This window comes from Gossypium hirsutum, chromosome A13 (assembly GCF_007990345.1).
Source record: "Gossypium hirsutum isolate 1008001.06 chromosome A13, Gossypium_hirsutum_v2.1, whole genome shotgun sequence".
Lineage (NCBI taxonomy): Eukaryota > Viridiplantae > Streptophyta > Magnoliopsida > Malvales > Malvaceae > Gossypium > Gossypium hirsutum.
The window spans coordinates 13,007,814-13,031,640 of NC_053436.1; the positions used below are offsets into that span (position 1 = coordinate 13,007,814).

At 32.0% G+C, this 23,827-nt stretch overlaps 1 protein-coding gene across 4 annotated transcripts in view; it reads right to left on the reverse strand.

The window, feature by feature from the left end:
• Positions 1 to 5,787: 5,787 nt before the first annotated feature.
• LOC107894643 (cytochrome P450 CYP749A22) overlaps positions 5,788 to 23,827 on the reverse strand; it is a 47,399-nt gene continuing 29,359 nt past the window's right edge. The window contains exons 1-6 of one of the 4 annotated variants that reach the window (XM_041084918.1): positions 8,114 to 8,469; positions 7,819 to 8,042; positions 7,520 to 7,752; positions 6,537 to 6,742; positions 6,364 to 6,449; positions 5,788 to 6,267 (exon numbers count right to left, since the gene is read on the reverse strand). In XM_041084918.1, the coding sequence (XP_040940852.1) occupies positions 5,836 to 6,267; positions 6,364 to 6,449; positions 6,537 to 6,742; positions 7,520 to 7,752; positions 7,819 to 8,042; positions 8,114 to 8,387 (1,455 nt within the window). In that variant the 5' untranslated portion in view covers positions 8,388 to 8,469 and the 3' untranslated portion in view covers positions 5,788 to 5,835. Of the gene's footprint in view, positions 6,268 to 6,363; positions 6,743 to 7,519; positions 7,753 to 7,818; positions 8,043 to 8,113; positions 8,470 to 23,827 lie in introns of those variants that run through there. The other 3 variants (XM_041084917.1, XM_041084915.1, XM_041084916.1) reach the window with 3 other exon arrangements.

Consider the following 23,827-nt stretch of genomic DNA (forward strand, 5'->3'; position numbering starts at 1 on the left):
ATCCATTTAATTGCATGTTTTGAAAATCATAAGATGATCTCTGTTTTGAGGGTTTAAAATGTTGTATCCTAACGTACTGGATATGATATTTTATTCCTTCGAAACAAGTGAGTCTTAAATTTCAACTTGAGTGATACAAACATTTTAATATGGGATTGTATTTTAAAATCTTTTCAAATTTTCGACATTAGGACATTAATTAATCAATTAGGTATTGATTTTGGGCATTGCGAGAGTGCTAATTCTTCCTCATACGTAACCGACTCCCGAACCCTTTTTTTGAATTTCGTAGGCCAAAATCAATATTTTAATGAAATAAAATGTTTTATTAGGTGATCCGATCACACCTAAACAAAAAAGATTGGTTTTAAAGTCGATCCCCATTTTCCAAAATAAAAAATGGTTTCGACAAAACCAAAACTACTATATAACAAAACAAAAAAAAATAAAAATATTTCTCCAAAACGCACACACAAGAACTCGAACCCAAAATCCAAAGGTTCACTAACACTCATACAACCACCAGACCAACGATCCATTCTAAAACTAAAACGAGAAAACACACGTAATTGGTCGAGCCTCACGCAGACTCTAATCACAAATCTCAAAACTTCTAGCCCCAAAATCCGAGGCGTTACAATAATTATCATTTTACCCCTTCACTTTTCTACAGTTCCATGGATGATTCATCTTTTCTTTTGGTAAATTTCCTCCTCTAGTCCCTCCTCCTTTTTCTTCAATTGCATTTAATCATTTTAACTTTAAAATTTGTCACTTTAGCACCAATTCTTTTCACTCTCTTACAATTTAGTCAATACCCCGAATTTATTTATCTCAATATGTATACTTTTTCAAATACCTTTTGTAATTGCCTTCACTGTCTCATAACACTGAAATTTTTTAATTTCTATCTTTTCTAAAATTCTGACTAATTTATCATGTATATCATTATTCCAAACTTTAGAAATTTTAAAAATGTTACAATGCCTGTTAAGATACACAACCATGGAATGTCAACCATGAAGTGATTTAAAATCTCTTCTCAACTTCAATAAAGAAACATAGATAAAACAAGAACACAATTATGTAGTTTTTCAGGTTTAAAATTGCTCCAGAACATCAACAAGAGTAAGTATGTTGGAGAAATAAACATGTAACATGGTAAAATGTCTGATCAACACAGTAACACGAGTACCATGGAGCAAAGTCTTGATCCTATTAGTTATTATTACAAAATAATAAAATAGATTATGAGAGTTTAAAAAATAAGTCCCTATGCAAAATTATTTAAATTTAAATATTTGGGAATATTAAACTGGTCAATGCAAAAATACACATGAATAATATTAATTTTCTGCACCATTATGGACACTGATTTCGTTCCATAGCATAATATTCAAAATTTAAAGAAAAACAAAAGCGATTGGCATTTTGCATTTAGCATTGATTCCAATTAAAGAAGTGCTCAATTTTCCAATTACCATTTATTTCAGTTAAACAAATTACACATGACAATCATTTGTGGGGCCAATTGTTAATAGAAGAATTAAGCTAACAAACTAAAATTACCATACTTGCTTAAAACCCTAGCTATATATCAAATATATTAGATGTCATACTTTTCGGAAATTTTGGATTTAGTCTCTGTATTTTTATTTTAAGTTTCAAAATAGAAATTTAATTGTTAACACAATTAACATTCTTTTTCAATCCCAACCCAAGCCCGAGAGCTGCCACAAGAATTTTCCTTGTTTTCATAATATCGTTAATTACTCCTATTCTAATCATATTTATTTTAAAAAAATCAATCTAAAATGTTCTAAAACATATCTTTGCATTTTATATCTGGTTTGAACTAGTAATATTTTTCAGAGTGAGTGTTTTTCTTGCAATGCGAGCATGGTGAATATATCTTCTTTCCACCATCTTGCATCGACTTCTCTTTCTGCTTTGTCCAACCTTTTTTATCCTTATGTTTTTGGGGGTTCGCAACTTCAATACTCAGGGCTCACAATGCTTCTTCTGCATGTTCCTCTTGCCTTGATGCTCTTCTTTGCTCTTGAGCATACAGGGCATTTATCAACTCTGGAATAAAGATGGTTGATAGGTCCCTAGAGTCTTCAAGTGAGGAAATATTAAATTCGTACCTCTCAGAAAGTATTCTTATGACCTTCTCAATGATCCTGCTATATGCCAACACTTCCCCCCAGTAACCTAATACTATTAACTACCACCATAATCCTATATACATACTGTTTGACTGTTTCAGCCTCTTTCATCTTCAAATTCTCAAAATCTCTGCTGAGATTAATGAGTAGTTGTTGTTTGGTCTTGTCCGAACTTTGAAACTCTTCCTTTAGCTTATCCCAAGCTTGTTTTGGAGTCTTGCAGGCCATAATACGTGTGAATATTGCATCCAAGATGTCATGCTATATGCAGGACATTGCCTTGTATCTTTTAGCTTGCTCATCACTATGGTGCTTGATTTGTGCGACTGTAGTTTTGTCCCTTAATGGTGTAAGCTCGATGTCAGTATTCACAACTCCCACAAGTCATAGGCTTGCAGGTAGGTCATATTAACAACCCATATATGATAGTTTTCACCATTGAACGAATGGAGAAGGTGGAGAAAAGCTTGCGGAAGCCATGTTTAACCGAGAAAGAAACAAAAACGGCTCTTGAGAATAGGGCTTTGATACCAATTGTTGGAATTTTGATGTAAGAAAGAAAGAATTGCAGAGAAGAAATAAGAAATTTAGCAACAAATCTATGTGCTTAACTTTAATATATTGCAATCTATTTTTGAACAATAAAACAAAGGTATTTATAACAAGAAAAAATCCTAATTATGGAAAGAAATAACAGAGATTTTATCCTAATAAATATCAAATATACTATGCTAATAAATAATAAATCTTCTAAAAATATGGAAAATAATATCTGAAAACATAATTTGCATGCAAGTTCTTTAAACTATGTTGCTTCATAGCTTCATGTTTTAACTTCAAGAGCTCGCATCTTTCCCGCGACCCCAATTTGCATACTAGTGATCACCAAAGTAATGAGCTCATCGCTTACTATTCATTTGAGGTAGCTCGCCACTTACTGTGAATTTGCTAATCTTAGAGGGTTCGCCAAATATGTATACTGCATGAATGGTCATCTCACAACACACTCCTACATCATATTGATGAACTACCAAAAATTTAGGATTTAAATCTCAAACCATGAGCAAATAATTTTTTAAGTTTTCTATGAAAAACAACTCAGATGCTCATACAATACTACCGATTAGATTAGAAAATGTGGAAAGGAAGAAATTGAATATATATATATATAACCATAGATGTATTTATAAGATATATTTTGCAATTGAAATTAGAAATTTAACAATTGTATTTTTGGGTAAACACGTAGGCTTCTAATATATATTAGGCATTAAATTGATAAATTTAGAAAATTTCATACACATTGTTTGATTTAAATTTTAATGTAATTAGTTTAAACATATTTTTATGAAAATGATAATAATAAATTTTGTAATGTAGTATACAATTTTAATAACTACTATCGTTCATCTCATGGACTTTTTATGATTTCATGGGTTTATGAATTTTTTAACAAATTCAATGAAATAAAACCATTAATTATTTTTTGGAAATTTTAAATTGATCTATAATTTAAATATAAATATTTTAGATATTTAAGTAATCATTTAAAAGAATCTGGAAATATATGCTTTGTAAATCTAAATTATTCTTTAATTCTAGGAAAACACATGTTAAAGCTACAACTTAAAAATATAGGTTAAAATTTGTCTACAATTAAAATAAATCATTTATATTTTTGAAAATTGTAAATAAAAATTTTAAAATTAATAAATTTTAAATATATATGTTAATGATTCACTATAAGATTTTAGAAGGTTTTCCTTTCAAAATACTGAAATAATTAAAGGTAATGAAGTAGAATAAAAAAAATACATGATACTAGTAATGTGAGGTAAAATACTTAAATTAGAGGAACAAATACAAAGTTAATAAAATTCAACAAATATATTATAATAATAAACAACAACAAAATTGTTACAAAATAATATGTAAAACTTATACTGATAGCTACTTTTGAGTGGTGAATATTAATTTTATTATTAAAAAATAATAAAATAAATTATGAGAGCTTAAAAAATAAGTCCCAATCTAAAAATTTATATAAATTTAAATATTTGGAAATGTTTTTTTTTTTGTGTGTGTGCGCTTAAAAAACAAATTAAAAATGCCAAAAGTTTACAATGCAAAACCAGGGGACATAATACCCTTACAATATCTTCTTATAAAATTTCTTAAATATCCAATTTCCCTCATTCGCAAAGATTATTTTAGTTTATACATCCACTACCTGATTATTCTTTCGTACGAGCCACCTTTTTCCTTGAATAAAATATTTGAGAATATTAAACTGGCCAATGCAAAAATACACTTTTAATAATATTAATTTTCTGCACCATTATGGACATTGACATAATATTCAAATGTTAAAGAAAAACAAAAGTGATTGACATTTTGCATTTACCATTAATTTCAATTAATGAAAAAAGTGTTCAATTTTGTAATTATCATTTATTTCAGTTAAACATTGTTAATAGAAGAACTAAGCTAACAAACTAAAATAACCATATTTGTTTAAAACCCTAACTATATATTAAATTTATTAGATATTACATCTTTCAAAAATTTTAAATGGAATTGCTTACACTATTAACATTTTTTTTCCAATCCCAATTCCACCACAATTTATCCTTATTTTTATAATATCTTTAATTACTTCAATTCTAATCATATTTATTTTAAAAATAATCAATCCAAATTGTTTTAAAACATATCTTTGCATGAACTTTTATTAAAATAATAACCAAAATTACACGAGGGTAGAAAGATCCCACACAATCCAAACACAAGGATGGCGATCCATTTGAGAAATGTGGTCTTTATTTCATAAATTTTTTATGTTAACAGACCTGGTGAGGTTAGATTTGTATTGAACTTTTGGATAGTATTAATCTAATGTGTTTTTGCCCCAAACTCTGCTAAGTTTAAAATATTAATTTTTATATTTTATTCTATTTTTTATATTTATAAATAATTAATTTAAACTTATTTTAGATTTATTCATATTTTTTAAAAATTAAGTTATTTTAAATTTAATATTTAATAATATTATATATTTATTAAAATTTTAAATATAAACAATTAATTTTTAATGTTTAGATCTATTTCTTATGTTATACAAATTACATTATCAATAAAAATAATATAATATATTACAAAATTAAAAACAGTTTGAGAGAAGCTCAAGCCTTAAGTGCTAGAACTCAAATTTGGCCCATATTTTAAATTGCTTTCTTATTTAAGCCCATTTTCAGGTATAATATTATATATTAATATAGATTTAAGTTTTATATGATATAAGTGATATGATAAATAAAAATATATTATAGAATTAATAACGGGTCGAGTCATACTAGAGCATTTAATGTTAGAGCCCAAGCTCAATCCTAATTCATTTTTTAATGGACTTCCTTACTCAAGTCTATTTTCAAGTATAATCTTTTTGTCTAAATCCTGTTAAATATCGAGCTCCAAGTTTGACCTCGATAAATAATTTTGTTGCTTCATATCTAAATTAATTTAGAATTAAAAAGCATTAGACCATATGTAATCTTGTGGACATGAAATCCCCAAACTATATATCATCATATGGTTGCAAAATATATTAAATAGATAGGAATTTTTTTCGCATCCACATTTTATTATGTAATACAATATTTTACCAATTTTAATCTAGTGAATGAAACAATAAGTGAAGCCCATGTTGTGGCTTGAGTGAAAGATTTGGTAAAGGTGCGTGAACATAGGTAGGGGAAAGGGTGAAAGTGTAGCGTTGCAGAATCATGGAAAGGGCGATTTTGGTTTCAGTGATTGAAAAGCTCATTCCAACGCAAGATCGATGCCCCATTCCAAAAGGCATAAATGCAACTGCATTGTTGTTAGTCGCTTTGGCAATCCCTTCAGCAAACCTTTCTGGTTTGAAAAGATGAACATCATCTCCCCATAAGGCAGGGTCATGGTGGAGTGCTATGAATCGGATGTTGAGGTCTAAACAATTAGGTAGGACAAGGTTTCCTAATTGAACATCTCTTACTGCCTTTCTTACCACACTATTTATAGGAGGATAGAGCCGTAAAGTTTCATTAATAATCATGGTTATCTGTTTAAGAAAAAAATTCAAACCATAAGAATTTGCAGTTTAATATAAATGGTCAATGTTAGTTTTCAAGCTTTAGAATTTGTATAGTTTGCTTACCGTCTTTAATTTGGTGATCCCTTCAGAATTTGGATTTTGATTACCAAAGACCTCAACCACCTCTGCTCTTGCTTTGTCTTGCCAATCTGTATATATTGCTAAAAGTAGGGTTGTCCATTCAAGCAAGGAATTGGTTGTTTCTTGCCCAGCAAAATAGAAAGTTTTACACTCACCTACCACATCTTGTATCGAAAGCCTGTTTTTCTCATCCGGATCATGATAGGCATTTACAAGTAATCCTAGAAAATCATGGCCGAAGCTGTCAACTTCTCCGGTCATTACTTTCTCTTCCCTTTGTTTAACAATCTTCATCACAGAATCAAGTATCATTTTCTCAAGTTTATTTGATTCAATTTCATCAACAGATTTCCAAAACTTGCTGAAAAGGTAAAGTAGATTAAAATTAATCCATTGACTCCATTGTTGTGGGAAAACACCAATATTTTAAAAACAAGACCAATGATTATACCAACCAAACTATTAACTTTCAATTTATTTTCCGGTTGGACCGTTTGACAAGCTCATGGTTTCTTTAAATTAATTTTTATCTTCCATCTCTGTTTTTTCTCCTCTTTTATTTGATATATTAAAAAGGAAATTGATTCAGAATTTCATTCATATCCCCCCCAAAAAAAAAACTGAAATAAAAACAAAAAATAATCAAATACTGCTTTCTTACTGTTTAAAGAATTTTCGATTTAATAAGAGTGACCAGACATTTCAGTTTAATAAGAGTGACCGGACAGTCTTGATCTAATCGGTTTAACTAGTAGTCTAGTTCAATTTGAAAAATACTTTAAAAAAATGAAAAATACTTCATAGAAAAAATATGGTTAAAAAGTTTTCACATTAAAAGGCAATTTACTTTAAAACAATGAAAAATACTTCATATTTGAAGAAAAAATATGGTTAAAAAGTTTTCACATTAAAAGGCAATTTAATTGGAGTGAAAATTATTAAAATATTTATATTTTTATATTAATTAATTAAAAGTATATTAAAATAGAATATTTTATATTTTATTATATTAAATTATTTAAATATCATACAACTTAACAAAATTATTATAATTTTTGACAAAAATGAAAAATATTAAAAATTAACAAATTATTAAGAAAAACACGTTTTAAATTAGTGAAGGATTAGATGAAGTTACCCGATGATGGGAATGTTTGCTTTATAAAAAATTCTGCCTATAATTAGGGTCAGCTTCGTCAACATGTCAAAAATCTTCTCTCCTTCCAAGTAACTGCTACCAAAGGCTGTTCTGGATGTCACTTCTGAAGTCAAGAATCTGAACTCTTGGAACACTTCCATCTCTTTGCCTTCCTTATCTTTCCATTTCTCAAGCATCGTTCCAACGCTAGCAATCATTGCTGGAATCATATTCTGCAAAAGCCATCATCCATTATCAATGTTCCACAACAATAATTAGATTAGAAACTAGTGATTTACTTTTAAGCTCTCCCCACGGAAGGCATGATTGGCCAATTTCCTATGCCTTGCCCATTTCTCACTATTAATTGTAGGAATGGTGTCACCTAGTAGCTTCTTAAAGAAATATAGAGGCTTTGGCTTTGAAAAAGCTTTTTCACTGTTTTTCAGCACCTCTTTCACCAGTTCTGGGTCTGTTATTACCAGTTGAGCTCGAACTCCATTCCAACTAAGATAATTCTTCCCTAAAAAAAATGATTTAATTAAAATCGCTTCATGGAAATCCGAAAATACTACCAAAGCAACATATTCTCACCGTATTTCTTGATGCAGGAGTAATCATAAGGCATTACTCTGGGAAATATATCGTGTGTCAAGGCCATAGGTTTGCTAGATGCTTCCTTCTGCATTTGGAGAGCTTCTTTGTTGTTTCCATGGATAAATTCGTAAGGAGGTCCTCTGATCCCCTGTGAATTCATGATGAACTGTACACGATGAGGTACCCACCAATACTTGTACAAAACATAGAGCAAAGCTACGAAGAGGCAGAGGCAAAAAAAAGCTGTGGAAAGGATTAGAAGATTTCCCATGGTCTCTATTTTCTTATTTTCACTGATGAATCCACCAAATTTTGCAGCAGCTTATATTCATCCAAACTCGTTTACTATTTATTATTTGACTATTATATAATTAAATATAGTATTGTTTATGTGTTTATTTTATTTGTAATAATTTAATTAGTAAAATGTATGCGTGATTCTTTTATATGTAAAAATAAGAAACTAGTAGTTTATGATTTGTTTGTTTGTTATTTATAAATATATTTTTAGTTATTTCTCAATATGTTTAATCAAATGTTCACGAATAAGTTAATTCAATTTAAATGAATGAATATGAATATTAATTTTAAATCAGAGATTTAGAGGTTAAGTTCAGTTTTCAATTTAAATCTTACTGATTTCATTGTAACACTATACTAATAAGGGGGTGAGGATTGTAAAGTCTCAAATTTAACTCTCATATATACATGCACATAATATAACATTCATCAACAATATAATATTATGAACTTTTATTCATACCTTTATAAATTTCAACTCATCATAAACACATTTTCGCTCAAATATTTGAGTATCACTTTTTGCACTATCAGAATTAGCTCGATTAGAAAGCATATCTGTCTAATTAAAACAATTTTCTTCAGAGTCGGGAGATATCACACTATCACAGGTTCTATATGGCATGTATAGCTAGACTCGCATATGCTACGTTAGTCCTAAAATTGACTAAAACGTAACTCTGATACCAATAAATGTAACACACATCACCCATATTCACTATCAGAATAGGGTTACGAGGTATTACCAATCAATCGACATCATTTAAGAAACATAACTCATACATTTATACCTTCATACTCAATACCATTCAATCATATTCACATTGTCCCTTATAAGGGCCTACGAGGCCTTAAACATGCTTTCAAAGTGGTTTGAGACTAAACTGATAACTTATAAAAATTTTGGAAACTTGGAAAAATTTCAAACATACAAGGATCACACGTCTGTGTGAACAAGCCGTGTACCTCACACGGCTCCAGACACGCCTGTGTCTCAGGTCGTGTGAAAACAGGGCATACATACTGACTTGGGTCACGCGGCAGACCACACGCCTGTGTGTCTATCCCGTGTGCCCTTCAAAGTGGACACACATGCCTGTTTGCCAGGCAGTGTGCCATTTAAAGGGTATACTAACTTGGCCATGTCCATGTGGAGCATACTGACTTCATTTTAATATCAACACCAAGGGACACACGGCCGTGTAGCATGACTGTGTGTCACACACACTCGTGTCTCTGCCCGTGTGGACAAAAGTAGGCCATTTGCAAAGCCAATTTGCTACCCTTTCTTATGCTCACCTAAACAACCAAAATGGTACCATTCAAATCAATCTCAAATCATAACATTATAGACCATTTCAATACCAATATGTTCAAAGCTTATACCATAATCATTTACTTAACTAAATCAAATACCAATCAACAAGATTCATAAGCCAAGATTCACATAAATATCATATACTATATCAACCTACTTTATTAACCAATTTGGCATTCAAATACCAAACCAAAACCAAGTACAACTCAAGCTATTACACAACACATACCAAGTGGCCATTTGACTATCTTAAACCATCATTAAGCTTACTAAAATAACCCATATCACATAGGAATATATATGCTTTAAACCACATAACTTAATCATTCCATTTCAAATAGCCAAAAACACTTCCAACAACCAAACTGAAGTAACCATAGCCTATACTTATCAAACCTTACATCATTATTCGGCTAAAACTCGCAGTGAAATACATATCAAACACATATGCATCAATCACCCAAATTACCTATACTCAACAAATAACCACAAAACCTATACATGCCATATAACCAATATCACAAAGCTTATAATTACCAAACCATAGCTGATAGTGATCATATGATCTCTGATGACTTCCAACCCGAGCGAGCCTCCGAATCACTATAAACATAGAAAAGATAACAAAGTAAGCTATAAAGTTTAGTAAGTTCGTGTGAAATAAACTCAATGTATTTACATAAATAAAATTTAATAATTTCAATATGTCAATATGTTGACAATCAAACCTTTCCAATGCTCATTCCCAAAACTATATACATTCGTCATCAATTCTTCGATTCAAAACTAGAATAGATTATACTTGAACCTGTACCAACTCGTACCAACCTCATATACATTCTCGTCTTTCATTTACCTGTTGAACCATTCAGAATAGAAGCCAAATACTCAAGGATCTCAATCGATAAGTACATGTACCATGACCCTAAGCTAAATCAAGATAACTTATCCTGGAGAACCTATACCATGGCCAGTAGCCAAATCAAGGAATAACTAGCACCCGAAGTGCCAATATCATAGACCGAAGCCAACACAATAACTTAATGACATGTCATTGGCATCCTAAACTATTCCTAAGGTTCAACCGGGAAGTTTCACTTGTCGATTTCATCGTCGAACACATCCGTAGAGTCGTATTCACAATTCAAACATTATTCGTAATCTCATAATCACAATTTATGCAATATCATAGCATTTAACATATGTTTATAATAAAATTACCATACACGAACTTACCTCATTCGCTGTAACGACGAGTTAGGTTGACTAATCTGATACTTTGTTTTCCTTCATTCTAGATCCAAATCTCGTTTATCACAATATGCTTGGACAATAGGTGGCCGAACCTTGAATCTCATCCATGACTTCTTTTATTTCTTCATACGGTGGAAGAAATTAAGAAAGATGATAACCTTATGCATTATGCTATTATTTTACTATATTATTACAAAAATTACTAATTTAACCTTAAGTAAAAACCATGAATATCATCCATTTAAAGTCCATAATTGTCCACTTACTAAAACAATGTACAATTACCACTTAAGAACCTTAAATTAAGGTTCTATAGCTATTAAACACCTTTAGCTATTAGAACTCCACTTTTACACTTTACGCGATTTAGTCCTTTTTACCGAATTAAGCATTTAAACTGTAAAATTTCTTTACGAAACTTTCACGTAATTAATCTATCATGCTGTGTTGGATTTGTGGTCTCGAAACCACTATTCTAATTTGACCTTAAAACGGGATGTTACAACTCTCCCCCTTAGATATTTTCGTCTCCGAAAATCTTATCAGAGAATAAAATAGAGATTTGCTTTCTTAAAACCTTATCAATTTCTCACATAGCTTCATATTTCTCAACTCTTTAATCTTACGAGCTAAATTCTAATCTATCTTTATCTATACATCAATCAAGTTGACTTTCAACTTCTTAAAGAGATATTATATACAAAGGGTATTATCTGAATCGTCGCATCATAGATATAAGAACCACATTATGGATATTCTCAAGTTCTGACAATAATATAGATCGAATAAGCCATTTGCTTTATTTTCTCAATAATCTCATACGGCCCGATGAATCACGAACTCAACTTCTCTTTATAGTTAACTCAAGAAACTCTATTCTTATAACAATACTTTCACAAACACTCAGTTCACTAACTGAATCCAATGCTTTTACGTATCAAGTCTGCATATGTTTTCTGTCAATCTGAAACTGCCTTCTAACTGTGACGAGTTACTTTCACTTTCTCTTCAATTTCTCTGTTGAAATCAATCCCGTGAATCTTTTTCTCACAAAGCTTGATGCCATAACAACGGAGTTCGGTAATTGCAATCATACAATATTTCATACAATGCCATCTTTATACTCATATGATAACTATTAATATGCTTAAACTCAACCAACAGTAATTGTCTTTCTTAATTGCTTTCACTTCTAAAATACAGTAACAAACCGTATCATCGAGAATTTTCATCACTTTCTCATATTATCCATCAGTTGGAGAATGAAATGCGGTATTACAATGCACCCTCATACCCAAAACTTATAGTAGTTTTCTTTAGAAACATAATATAACCCTTGGATCTTTATCCGAAATAATGAAGATTGGCACTTTATTGCAATTGACAATTCCAAAAATGTATAACTTAGATAGTCTATCAAGAGAGAAATTATACGTACTGAGATCAAATGTACAGACTTCTTTAACAATCAATAATAGTTCAGATAACATCTTCCTTTTACAAAATCCAACGAAATTCCATTTCATCTCTTCTCAGATAATAATACAAACTTTAACAATCCCGAAGGTACTTGATAATCAACTTTAACCTGTTGATAAATTAGACATTTGGATTCAGGTTAGAAGTATCACATTTCATACTCATTCACTAGTAAAACTTAGAAGTATCACATTTCATACTCATTCACTAGTAAAACTATCTCAGATTATTTTACATTTTAGTATTTCCCGAATGAACAGATAATTACCACTGTGAGCTAGATATAACAATTGTTGTATAATGTTTGGATTTTTCAATACACAAACTCTGTGTAGAAACAACCAATAATCATCGGTTTCAAATCTGAAGCTCTAATCAGAAGTCAATTCACATTGAACTCTTTTAACTTGCAATTCATTGATACATTTCAGAGCTTCATAAAATCACAGAATAAACATCCGTTTAGCTTTTAACTCATCTAATATCTATCCATCATCCGATAAGATTAATCGCGTATTCATTGCTTGTAAAGCACACAAAAATTTCTTGTTCAAATTATTAGTGACTATAATCGTTTTTCCAAGATGATAACCAATTACTAAGTCAAAACCTTTTGATAGTTCAAGCCATCTTTGCTATCCCAAATTCAAATCTCCATATAACATCAAATATTTTAAACTCTTGCAGTCATTCAATAGGTTACATTGCTCACTAAACAATTAATGTCATTAACTATTCAATGCAATTACAATGTCAATCATCTCTAATTCACGCGTCGAATAACTCTTTTCATGGAAATTTAACTGTATGGAAGCATAAGCCATCACTATACATTCTTGTACTAAAACATTCTCCAAACCATTCAAAGACACATGACTGAAAATCATAAACCCTTTACCTTATTCAGGCTGAACCAAAATTGATGCTTTAGTTAACAGTGTTTTCAACTGTTTATAACTTTATTAAAATATATTAAACCAAACCAAACTTCGCACAAATGAAAACTTCAACAATCGAAAAAACTTTAATTTACAATAATATTTCTCAAATAGAACTGTTCTGATAGATATAATTCTGTATCATGTCTTCTAACATATGAATTCTTCATTCAGACTATCCATTTATTTACATGTGAATGCACAAAATTTATTTCCGGACCCAAGGATAAACCCAAACATATATAACTTAATTAATCTTTCAAACAAATAACCCAATCAAACTAAACAACTGAATCGATCTTGGCCATCAAACAATAACTTTTCAAAGAAACCTTTCTTCTTGTTGTCAAGATAACTCAGACATACAATTTATCACAATTTCTTCAGGATACTAGTCAAAGATCTTCTTAAAAACTGCATAATTCGAATATGACATAACATTCCTCTTTACTCATTGACATATGTCAAGATTTACCTGAAAGTGATAACTATTATACAGATTTGAACTTGATCTTCTCTCGTCTATACTCTTTTCGATGTCAATTCCCTTTTCAAGAAAACTAGAAAGGATTTTATAATAAAGTTATCTCAACTATTAATCACCGAAGAGTTGTACTATACTGAAGCCACCTTTGTCAGATAAAAAAAATCAAAATGCCATAATAAGACCAACATCTCAACCATATAAATAGATAATATCCTAGCTGTTAATAATACGTTTTGAACACAAAAGAAATTCAAATATAGTTTCAACAGAAATAAATGCAGATACATAACCTCTATAAATCCAATAACAATACCATTGTACTCCCATGATCAAATCAGAAATTATAATCATAATAGATATATTCATCCCCGTCAAAAGAACATCTCTTGTAGATAATCACTTAGAATCATAATAAAACCGAGGTAGTGAAATCTCAAGGTATGGAACTATATAGAATTTCTGGAAGTTATAACCCATATAGAATGATAAAGATCTCAATAGTGTCCTAGAGAAATTCCAGAAGAAAACATCACTCATAAGCTCTGAAATCAACTGTGACAGAAGCAATATAATCTTCATGTTTATTCAACAAAACAATAACCAATAGAAATAGAATACTAGCATCACACGAATTTTACCATCAACTTTTCCATCAACACAATAGAATAAAATACCAGGGAAAGATAGAGCAATACCGATCATAACCCAAACAGACCAACGATGCTTTCATCTATCAGTATGTTTACTAGTGTTCTCAAACGATAAGAGTTTCATTCGAAAATAAATAGCCACATATACCTCTGAGAATAATTGATCACATAGAATACCCAGATGAGATCATTATAAGTTATCCGACTAAATTGCTGTATTCAGATATCTTTACGATTCAAACATTATTTCACTATCTAATTCTGTCATTATTGATTCCTATTTATCCTATCACTAACAGAAATAAATTAAGTAGAACTTCCAGTTAATACATTCTTTATATAACATGCCTGAATATTTTGTTTCATTGAAGTCAACTTCTTCTTTAATAGTGACTTTGCATAATCCAAATAGCCTTCAAAATGATCTGATATCTCTTCTATTATTGTCTTTACTGTTAACTCAATTCTCTTAACTGACCACAGTATTAATCTTTCAATCATGAAACTCTGTAATTCCACACTTGTGAGCTTATTCAATTTAAATCTTATGGATTTTATTGCAACACTATACTAAAAAGGGGGTGAGAGTCGTAAAGCCTCAAATTTAACTCTCACATATACATGCACATAACATAACATTCATTAAAAACATAATATTATGAAGTTTTATTCATACTTTTATGAATTTCAACTCATCATAAACACATTTTCGGTCAAATATTTGAGTATCACTTTCTGCACTATCAGAATTAGCTCGGTTGGAAAGCCTATCTGTCTAATTAAAATAATTTTTGTTAGATCGGGAGATATCACACTATCACAGGTTCTATATGGCATTTATAGCTAGACTTACATATGCTACATTAGTCCTAGAATTGACTAAACCGCAGCTCTGATACCAATAAATGTAACACACTTTACCTGTATTCACTGTCAGAATAGGGTTACGAGGTATTACCGATCAACCGACATCATTTAACAAACATAACTCATACATTTATGCCTTCATACTCAATACCATTCAATCATATTCACATTGTCCCTTATAAGGGCCTACGAGGCCTTAAACATGCTTTAAAAGTGGTTTGGGACTAAACCAATAACTTATAAAAATTTTAGAAACTTAGAAAAATTTCAAACATACAAGGGTCACACATCCGTGTGAATAGGTCGTGTGCCTCACACGGCTCCAGACACGCCTGTGTCTCAAGCCGTGTGAAAACAGGGCATACATACTGACTTGGTTCACACGGCCGACTACATGCCCATGTGTCTAGCCCGTGTGCCCTTCGAAGTGGCTACACATGCCCATGTGCTAGGCCGTGTGCCATTTAGGGGGTATACTGACTTGTGTCACATGGCCAAGTCACATGCTCGTGTGGAGCATACTGACTTCATTTTAATATCAACACCAAGGGACACACGGCCGTGTAGCAAGCCTGTGTCTCTGCCCTTGTGGACAAAAATAGGCCATTTGTAAAGTCAATTTGCCACCATTTCCCATGCTCACCTAAACAACAAAAATGGTGCTGTTCAAATCAATCTCAAATCATTACATTATAGACCATTTCAATACCAAACTGTTCAAATCTTATACCATAATCATTTACTTAACTAAATCACATACCAATTAACAAGATTCATAAGCCAAGATTCACATAAATATCATATACTATATCAACCTACTTTATTAACCAATTTGGCATTCAAATACCAAACCAAAACCAAGTACATCTCAAGCTATTACACAACACATACCAAATGGCCATTTGATTATTTTAAACCATCATTAAGCTTACTAAAATAACCCATATCACATGGGAATATATATACTTTGAACCATATGATTTAATCATGCCATTTCAAATAGCCAAAAACACTTCCAACAACCAAACCGAAGTAACGATAACCTATACTTATCAAACTTTACATCATTATCCGACTAAAACTCATGGCGAAATACATGTCAAGCACATATGCATCAATCACCAAAATTACCTATACTCAACAAATAACCACAAAACCTATACATGCCATATAACTAATATCACAAAACTTATAATTACCAAACCATAGCTGGATAGTGTGATATGATCTCCGATGACTTCCAACCCGAGCGAGCCTCCGAATCATTATAAACATAAAAAAGATAACAAAGTAAGCTATAAAGCTTAGTAAGTTCGTATGAAATAAACTCAATGTATTCACATAAATATAATTCAATAATTTCAATACGTCAATATTAAGCTATAAAGCTTAGTAAGTTCGTTTGAAATAAACTCAATGTATTCACATAAATATAATTTAATAATTTCAATATATCAATATGTACTTTCCTTGACAATCAAACCTTTCCAGTGTTCATTCCTAAAACTATATACATTCATCATCAATTCTTCGATTCAAAACTAGAACAGGTTATACACATACCTGTACCAACTCGTACCAACCTCTTATACATTCTCGTCTTTGATTTACTCGTTGAGCTATTCAAAATAGAAGTCGGATTCTCAAGGTCTCAATTGATAAGCACCTATACCATGGCCCGAAGTGAAATCAAGGTAACTTTTCCTGGAGTACCTATACCATGGCCCCTAGATAAATCAAGGTAACTCCTCTTCGAAATGCCTATACCATGGTCCGTAGCCAAATCAAGGTATAACTTGCACCCGAAGTGCCAATATCATGGCCCGAAGCACCAATATCATGGCCCGAAGCCAACACAATAACATAATGACATGTCATTGGAATTCTAAACTATTCCTAAGGTTCAACCGAGAAGTTACACATGTCGATTTCATCGTCGAACACATCCGTAGAGTCGTATTTACAATTCAAACATTATCCGTAATCTCATAATCACTGTTTATGCAATATCAAAGGTTTTAACATGCGTTTATAATGAAATTATCATATACGAACTTACCTTATTCGCTGTAACGACGAGTTTGGTCGACTAATCCGATACTTTATTTTCTTTCATTCTAGATCCAAATCTCGTTTATCTCAATATGCTTGGACAATAGGTGGCCGAACCTTGGAGCTCATCCATGGCTTCTTTTCTTTCTTCATTCGGTGGAAGAAATTAAGAAAGATGATAACCTTATGCATTATGCTATTATTTTACTATATTATTACAAAAATTACTAATTTAACCTTAAGTAAAAACCATAAATATCATCCATTTAAAGTCTATAATTGTCCATTTACTAAAAAAGGTACATTTACCACTTAAGGACCTTAAATTAAGGTTCTATAGCTATTAAACACTTTTAGCTATTAGAACTCCACTTTTACACTTTACGTGATTTAGTTCTTTTTACCGAATTAAGCATTTAAACGGTAAAATTTCTTTACAAAAATTTCACGTAATTAATCTATCATGCTGTAAACATTATTAAAATAATAAAATAAATATTTTTACTTCAAATTTATGGTCCAAAAATCACTGTTTCGATTTGACCCAAAAATGGCTGTTACAAAGAAGATAGGTTATGGAGTGTATAAGCTAGTAAGGGTCGAGGGCATAGTTGTACCGTGAACTTGGAACGCCTAAAATCTTAAAAAAATACTATGTATAACTCCTTATCCTATGAATGAAAAATTTTCCAAACAACATTCGTGTCACACAAAGACTTGCAAACGAAGAGCTACAGCTTCCAACACAGTTAGCGAGAACAAAGCTATCAGCTATTACATTAAGGCTCATAGGTGAAGAGTTGCAGCCTCAAACATAGTTAGTAAAAGCAAAGCTCCTAGCTAGCACATGAAGGCTCACAGGTGAAAAGTCGCAGCCTCCAACACAGTTAGCGAAAGGAAAGCTCCTAACTGTGACATTAAGGCTTTCAAGTGAAGAGTCGCAGCCTCTAACATAGTTAACAAGACCAAAGCTCCCAGCTGTCACACTAAGGCTCGTAGATTCAGACATCACGGCCTATGAAACTTGTTTAAATTTTTAAGTTTGCCCAAGATCATGGAAATGCAAGTTATCATTAAAAAATTCCATCTTCTTCATTCGTCAAAAAAGTAAAAATACAAAGTTACATGACAACAAACATTTAAATCTTAGTTTGGTCGCCAGGGACCTCATCCTCTTTCTCTTCACCCTCCTCCCCTCTTACTTCACCTCTCCCCTCTCCCTCGACAACATCAACATTGTTAGCAACAAGAGCATCAGTAGTAACATTACCAACAGAAAAAATGGTTGGGTTGAGGCTTCCCTCAAGGTAAAAATCCTCCGAGTTCTTCCATTTGGATAGGAACTCTTCCCAAGCAGCTCCCGAGGGGGAGTGGACATCAAAGCCAACTGATCCATTTCCATCTCAGCGAGAGCATCGAAGTCCATCCTGTAAACATCAAAGAGCCCAACAACAACTTGAGTGTGCAAAAGGATGTTAGGTTTGAGCTCCACAGTGATAGCTCTCAACGTCTTTAAGGTATTCTTCTTAAAACCCTTCAAAGCTTCTTCTTGATTATGCTTCAACGTCTTCATTGCATCCTCATGATTTGCATTGATTCAGCTGACAGCCACTTTGTGCTCTTCGACGACCTTCTTCAACTCAGCAGGCAAAGCTGCAACCTTATTAGTTAGTTCATTATTTTTCACTTGCTCAGCCCTTAACCTCTTAACAAGTTCCTCATTTTGCTTATAAAACACCTCATTCTCAAATCTCATTTCTTGTCATCGCTCCTCGAAAACCTTAAGGCTCACTTCAAGCCTCCTTTGGGTGGCTTCTGTTCTGCCAATCATCTTCTCAAGGCTTAAACTAATCACAGAGGCTTTAGTGAGAAAGGCCTGTAAGGAGGGGTTGAACCTCGACAATTTAGATTCATGTGAGACTATAACAACCCATTTTCAATGAAATCCATAAAATGGTTTTGGGACCACAATTCTGATGAGTAAGTTATTATTTTATTATTATTTTATTTTCCATGGGATTTTCGTATTAAAATTTCTTTAAGAAATTTTAAAGTTTACATAGTTAATTAAGTAAAAAGGACTCAATCGTAAAAGATACAAAAGTTGAGTTATTTTAGTAAAAAGGGTTAAATGAAAATGAAATCTTAAACTAAAGGACTTGAATGGAAAATAGACGATTTGAATGAGATAATGGATGTACATGGCAAAGTTTTGTTGAAATTATGAAGATTTTTAAAGGATAAAATGGTAAATAATCAATTAAACATAAATTAAATAAAAAAAAGTTAAACTTCATCTTCTTCATTTCTTAAAACCACCAAAAATACACCATTGAAGCTAGCTAGGGAATTTGGTTAAGCTTCATTGTTTGCGTGGTATGATTTTGAATATCGTGTTTAATGATTTTTATGTTTTTTAGATCGTTTTAGCTTTAATCTATCTAGCCTAGGGGTCAATTTGTAAAAATGTTAAAGGTTGATGGTTATTCCATGAATGTTCTTGAATGGTTTTTTATGTTAAATTATGGATTATGAATCTTCCTTGAAAAATAAATAAGTTTTGTTAAGTGAATTTTGTTGAATTTTGGAATTAGGGACTAATTTGTTAAAAGTATAAATTATAGCATTTTATTGTGAAATTATGGTCAATAGGAGTTGTTTCAAAGTCCTTTGCATGTTTGGTTAACATGGAATTACATTATAATGGTTAGATTTTAAGCTATAAGCTTAAGAACTAAATTGTGAAAAAGTTAAACTGTTAGGGGCAAATTGGTAATTTTGTATAAATTAGAAATATGGGTTGAATTGAATGTTTAAGGTTAATTGAAGTACTTAATTGAATATAATTATCTATTTAGACTAGGATAAACCACATATAGAATTAGTTTGAGGAAAAACAAAAGTTTCGGATTAGCTTGATTTAACCTCCACGCCCCTAGTCATCGAGGTAAATTTGTATGAACGGTTATCATATTAATGTTATTATTTTATTTATAATTTGAATGGATAATTGTATAAACATATCAATACTATGACGAATATCGAGTCCCGATTGAACCTTAGGGATTCTTAGGGTACGAATAACATGTCATTAGGAATTTCATGTTTTGTGTGCTGGTCTTGAATGTCCTACCGATGCCTGAGGTCCTATATTTGTTGTGGATACTCCACATCTCATGTGAGTAGAATCGTTTAGTTTATATTTCGACCCACAGCTCGTGTGAGCAGACCCATTTCACAGCTCTTGTGAGCAATAATGTAAAGGAAAGGTTACGATTATATGTAAAGGCACACTTTGTGTGAGCTTTCCCGAGTATTCAATGAAATTATAAATGGTTCAACGAGCAAGAAAATGAAATGAAAAGGTAAGTATGCAAATTAATTGAACCATGACTTTATGAAAGAATGCATGAATTAAATGATGTATTTCACATGGAAAATGATTTATCTTATGGTTAGTTCATTTGAATTATGTACAAGTGTACTAACTTGTGTATTGATGATGATACATAGGCTTATGTCAAGCTTATGGTTTGGATTATATTATACTTATGCTTATATTATGCAAATGAAAGGGTAAGTTATGTTTTGATTTATACGAGCTTACTAAACATTAATTGCTTACGTAGTTTCTTTCCTATGTTTCATAGATTATCGGAAGCTCAATTTGGTTGGAAGCTCGTCATAGATCTATCACACAATCCAGAAGTCTTTTCGGTAGTTTTTGAACATTTTGACCAAGGTTTATAATAGCATGTATAGGAGGAAGTGTAATGGTATATTAATAAATGTTTTGTTGGTGTTTTTGGCATGTATAAGTTTTGGTAGTTATCTTGGTTTGGTACCATTTGATGCATTGTCAAATTGTGTTATTTTGGTTATCTTACTATGCATGTTTGAATTGCTCATATGGTATATGTGACATGTTATGAAAACGGTCAAGTTTGTGGCATGTTTTGGTAAGATTGAATTAGAATTTGATAATTGAAATATGGTAAAATTTACATGTTTATGTAAGTGTTGTTGTGTGCATTTAAGGTGCTTTTGAATGACATACTGGTTAGTTGGTTTAGAACTTTGAAATGGTATTTTGGTATATGTTTTGTTCATGTTTAGGTTCCTTTGAAGTATGCTTAAATGGGTTGGAAGGTTATGTATGATATGGACTTGGAAATGACTTGATTTTAGGTAAATTTGGGTCCAAACGGCCTGAGACACGGGTATGTGACTTAGCCATGTGAAACATACGGCCTGGCAACATGGTCGCATATTATTTAATGAATTCTTAAGTTGTAAGTCAGTGAGTTACATGGCCTGGCACATGGGCACATGGGGCAACTCAGAGAGTTACACGGCCTGGCACACTGGCATGTGACACAGCCGTGTGACTCTACTCAGAGAGTTATACAAGTCAGGACATAGGATGGGACACGACCATGTGTCCTTAGTTCGAAGGCTACATAGCCTGAGACACGGGTGTGTTTCTCAGCTTTGTGAGGTACGCGGCCTGGGCACATGGTCATGTGACCCCTTTTTGTAAATTTTGCATGTTTTTCCTAAGCTTTCCAGATGGTTTCAATTTGGTCTCGAATTGCTTCTAAGGTATTTTTAGGGCCTCGAGGGCTCGATTAAGGGACGATATGTATGTACATAATTGGTTTATGATTTGATTTTTGTATTGAATGATATTATGTTTAAATGTTCCTAATTGTACGGTAACACCCCATAACCTTAATCCGACGACAGATACGGGTTAGGGATGTTACAGAGCCCCTATACGACTCATCAATGCACAACTTTCTCTATGTAACCCCAGACATCAAAGCTCGTCACTTTCCCATAATATCTTGCAGCTCCTCGCCACTCAGAATATTGTGGCTTAGAGCTAATTCATCGTTGTTCCCAAGAGGTAGCTCCACAAGAAGAGGCGCACTAAGAGGAGAAACGTTAGGAGGAAGAGAATTACCATGGGCAGGAACATGAGAACTCTCGCAAGCTACAGTTTGCAAGCTTACGGAATGCGGAGCAATGATCATCATAATAGAGGTCCTAGCATGATCTATCCTTTTTTTGTGACAAAACTCCAGCCTGTCATTATTAGTATCCTCTTTACTATTAACCACCACGTTAACAATACTCGTACTAGTTCTAGGCCTCTTGCGTTGAGCCCTTAAATCAACTCCCAGATCCATCGACTCAGTAGCTTCCATAACCTTGTTAACTTCTCACGAGATGTTGGTCATATCCTTAAAGTTACTCCCCGAACTGCAAGCTATCCATGCATCATCAACAACCCTAAAATTAGCAAGAACAAGTAGTAGATTATCGGAATGGTTGCTTCCTATGTGCGGTAAACTCGATCTCATCCAAGAATGAGTGTTTATTCTACAATAATTGTAGTACAAATTATTGGGCTCCTCCCTCAACCTTATCAAAATCTGGACCAGATGATCGAATAGGGGAACCCATAGATCGAATTAATACGACAATAAGGGTTTTAAGTAGAAAGAGATTTCAATTAATCAACCTAGAGTCAGTTGTTCTTACTCTTTGAAAGAAATATTACCATAATTTAGGGATTTCTCAGATCAAGAAATAAATGAATAAATTGTTTAATTCAGATTCATAATAATAAGTGAAGTCTAGGTGGATTCTTTTTTGGGAATTGTCTATCTCATTGGTTATATTCGTTTATTTTCCCAATTCACTCTTTGTTGCATTTTGAGTAATTAGTTTAGTTAATTTTAGATTAAAAACAATTCCTTCAATTTATCGGCATAATAATAGAAAAACAGTAATTACTAGTACTTTTAGACCTCGTGGATATGATATTCCCTACTCACCATAGCTATACTATTATTCGATAGGTACGCTTGCTTTTGTTGTAATTTTAGTTAGTTTAGTGATCATCAAGTTTTTAGCGCCGTTGCCAAGGACTAAAATATTAAGAACACTTGATTTTTATTAATTTAGCCATTTATTTTTATTGCATTTTATTTTTGTTTTTAATTTTATTTTTGTTTTCTAATTTTTCTTTTATTTGCTTCTGGTAGGTGTCTTTAGTTTATGACTAGAAAAAACTCGTTGGGATCATTAGTGTTTGACAGTGAAATTGAAAGTACAACTCTCAGAAACCGTAGATAAGCAAGGCAGAGTCGACAGAATATAGTGGAAGAGCAAGAAGACGTTATAATTATTATTGAGGAGATGCTTGAAAATCAGAATAATTAGCTACCTCCTATGGTTATTACGAATCCTGCAAACCTGAATCCTACTCCTCGTACTATGTACGATTATGCCAAGCCCACTCTAACTGGGGCTGAATCGAGTATTGTGAGACCTACCATTGCTGTGAATAACTTCAAA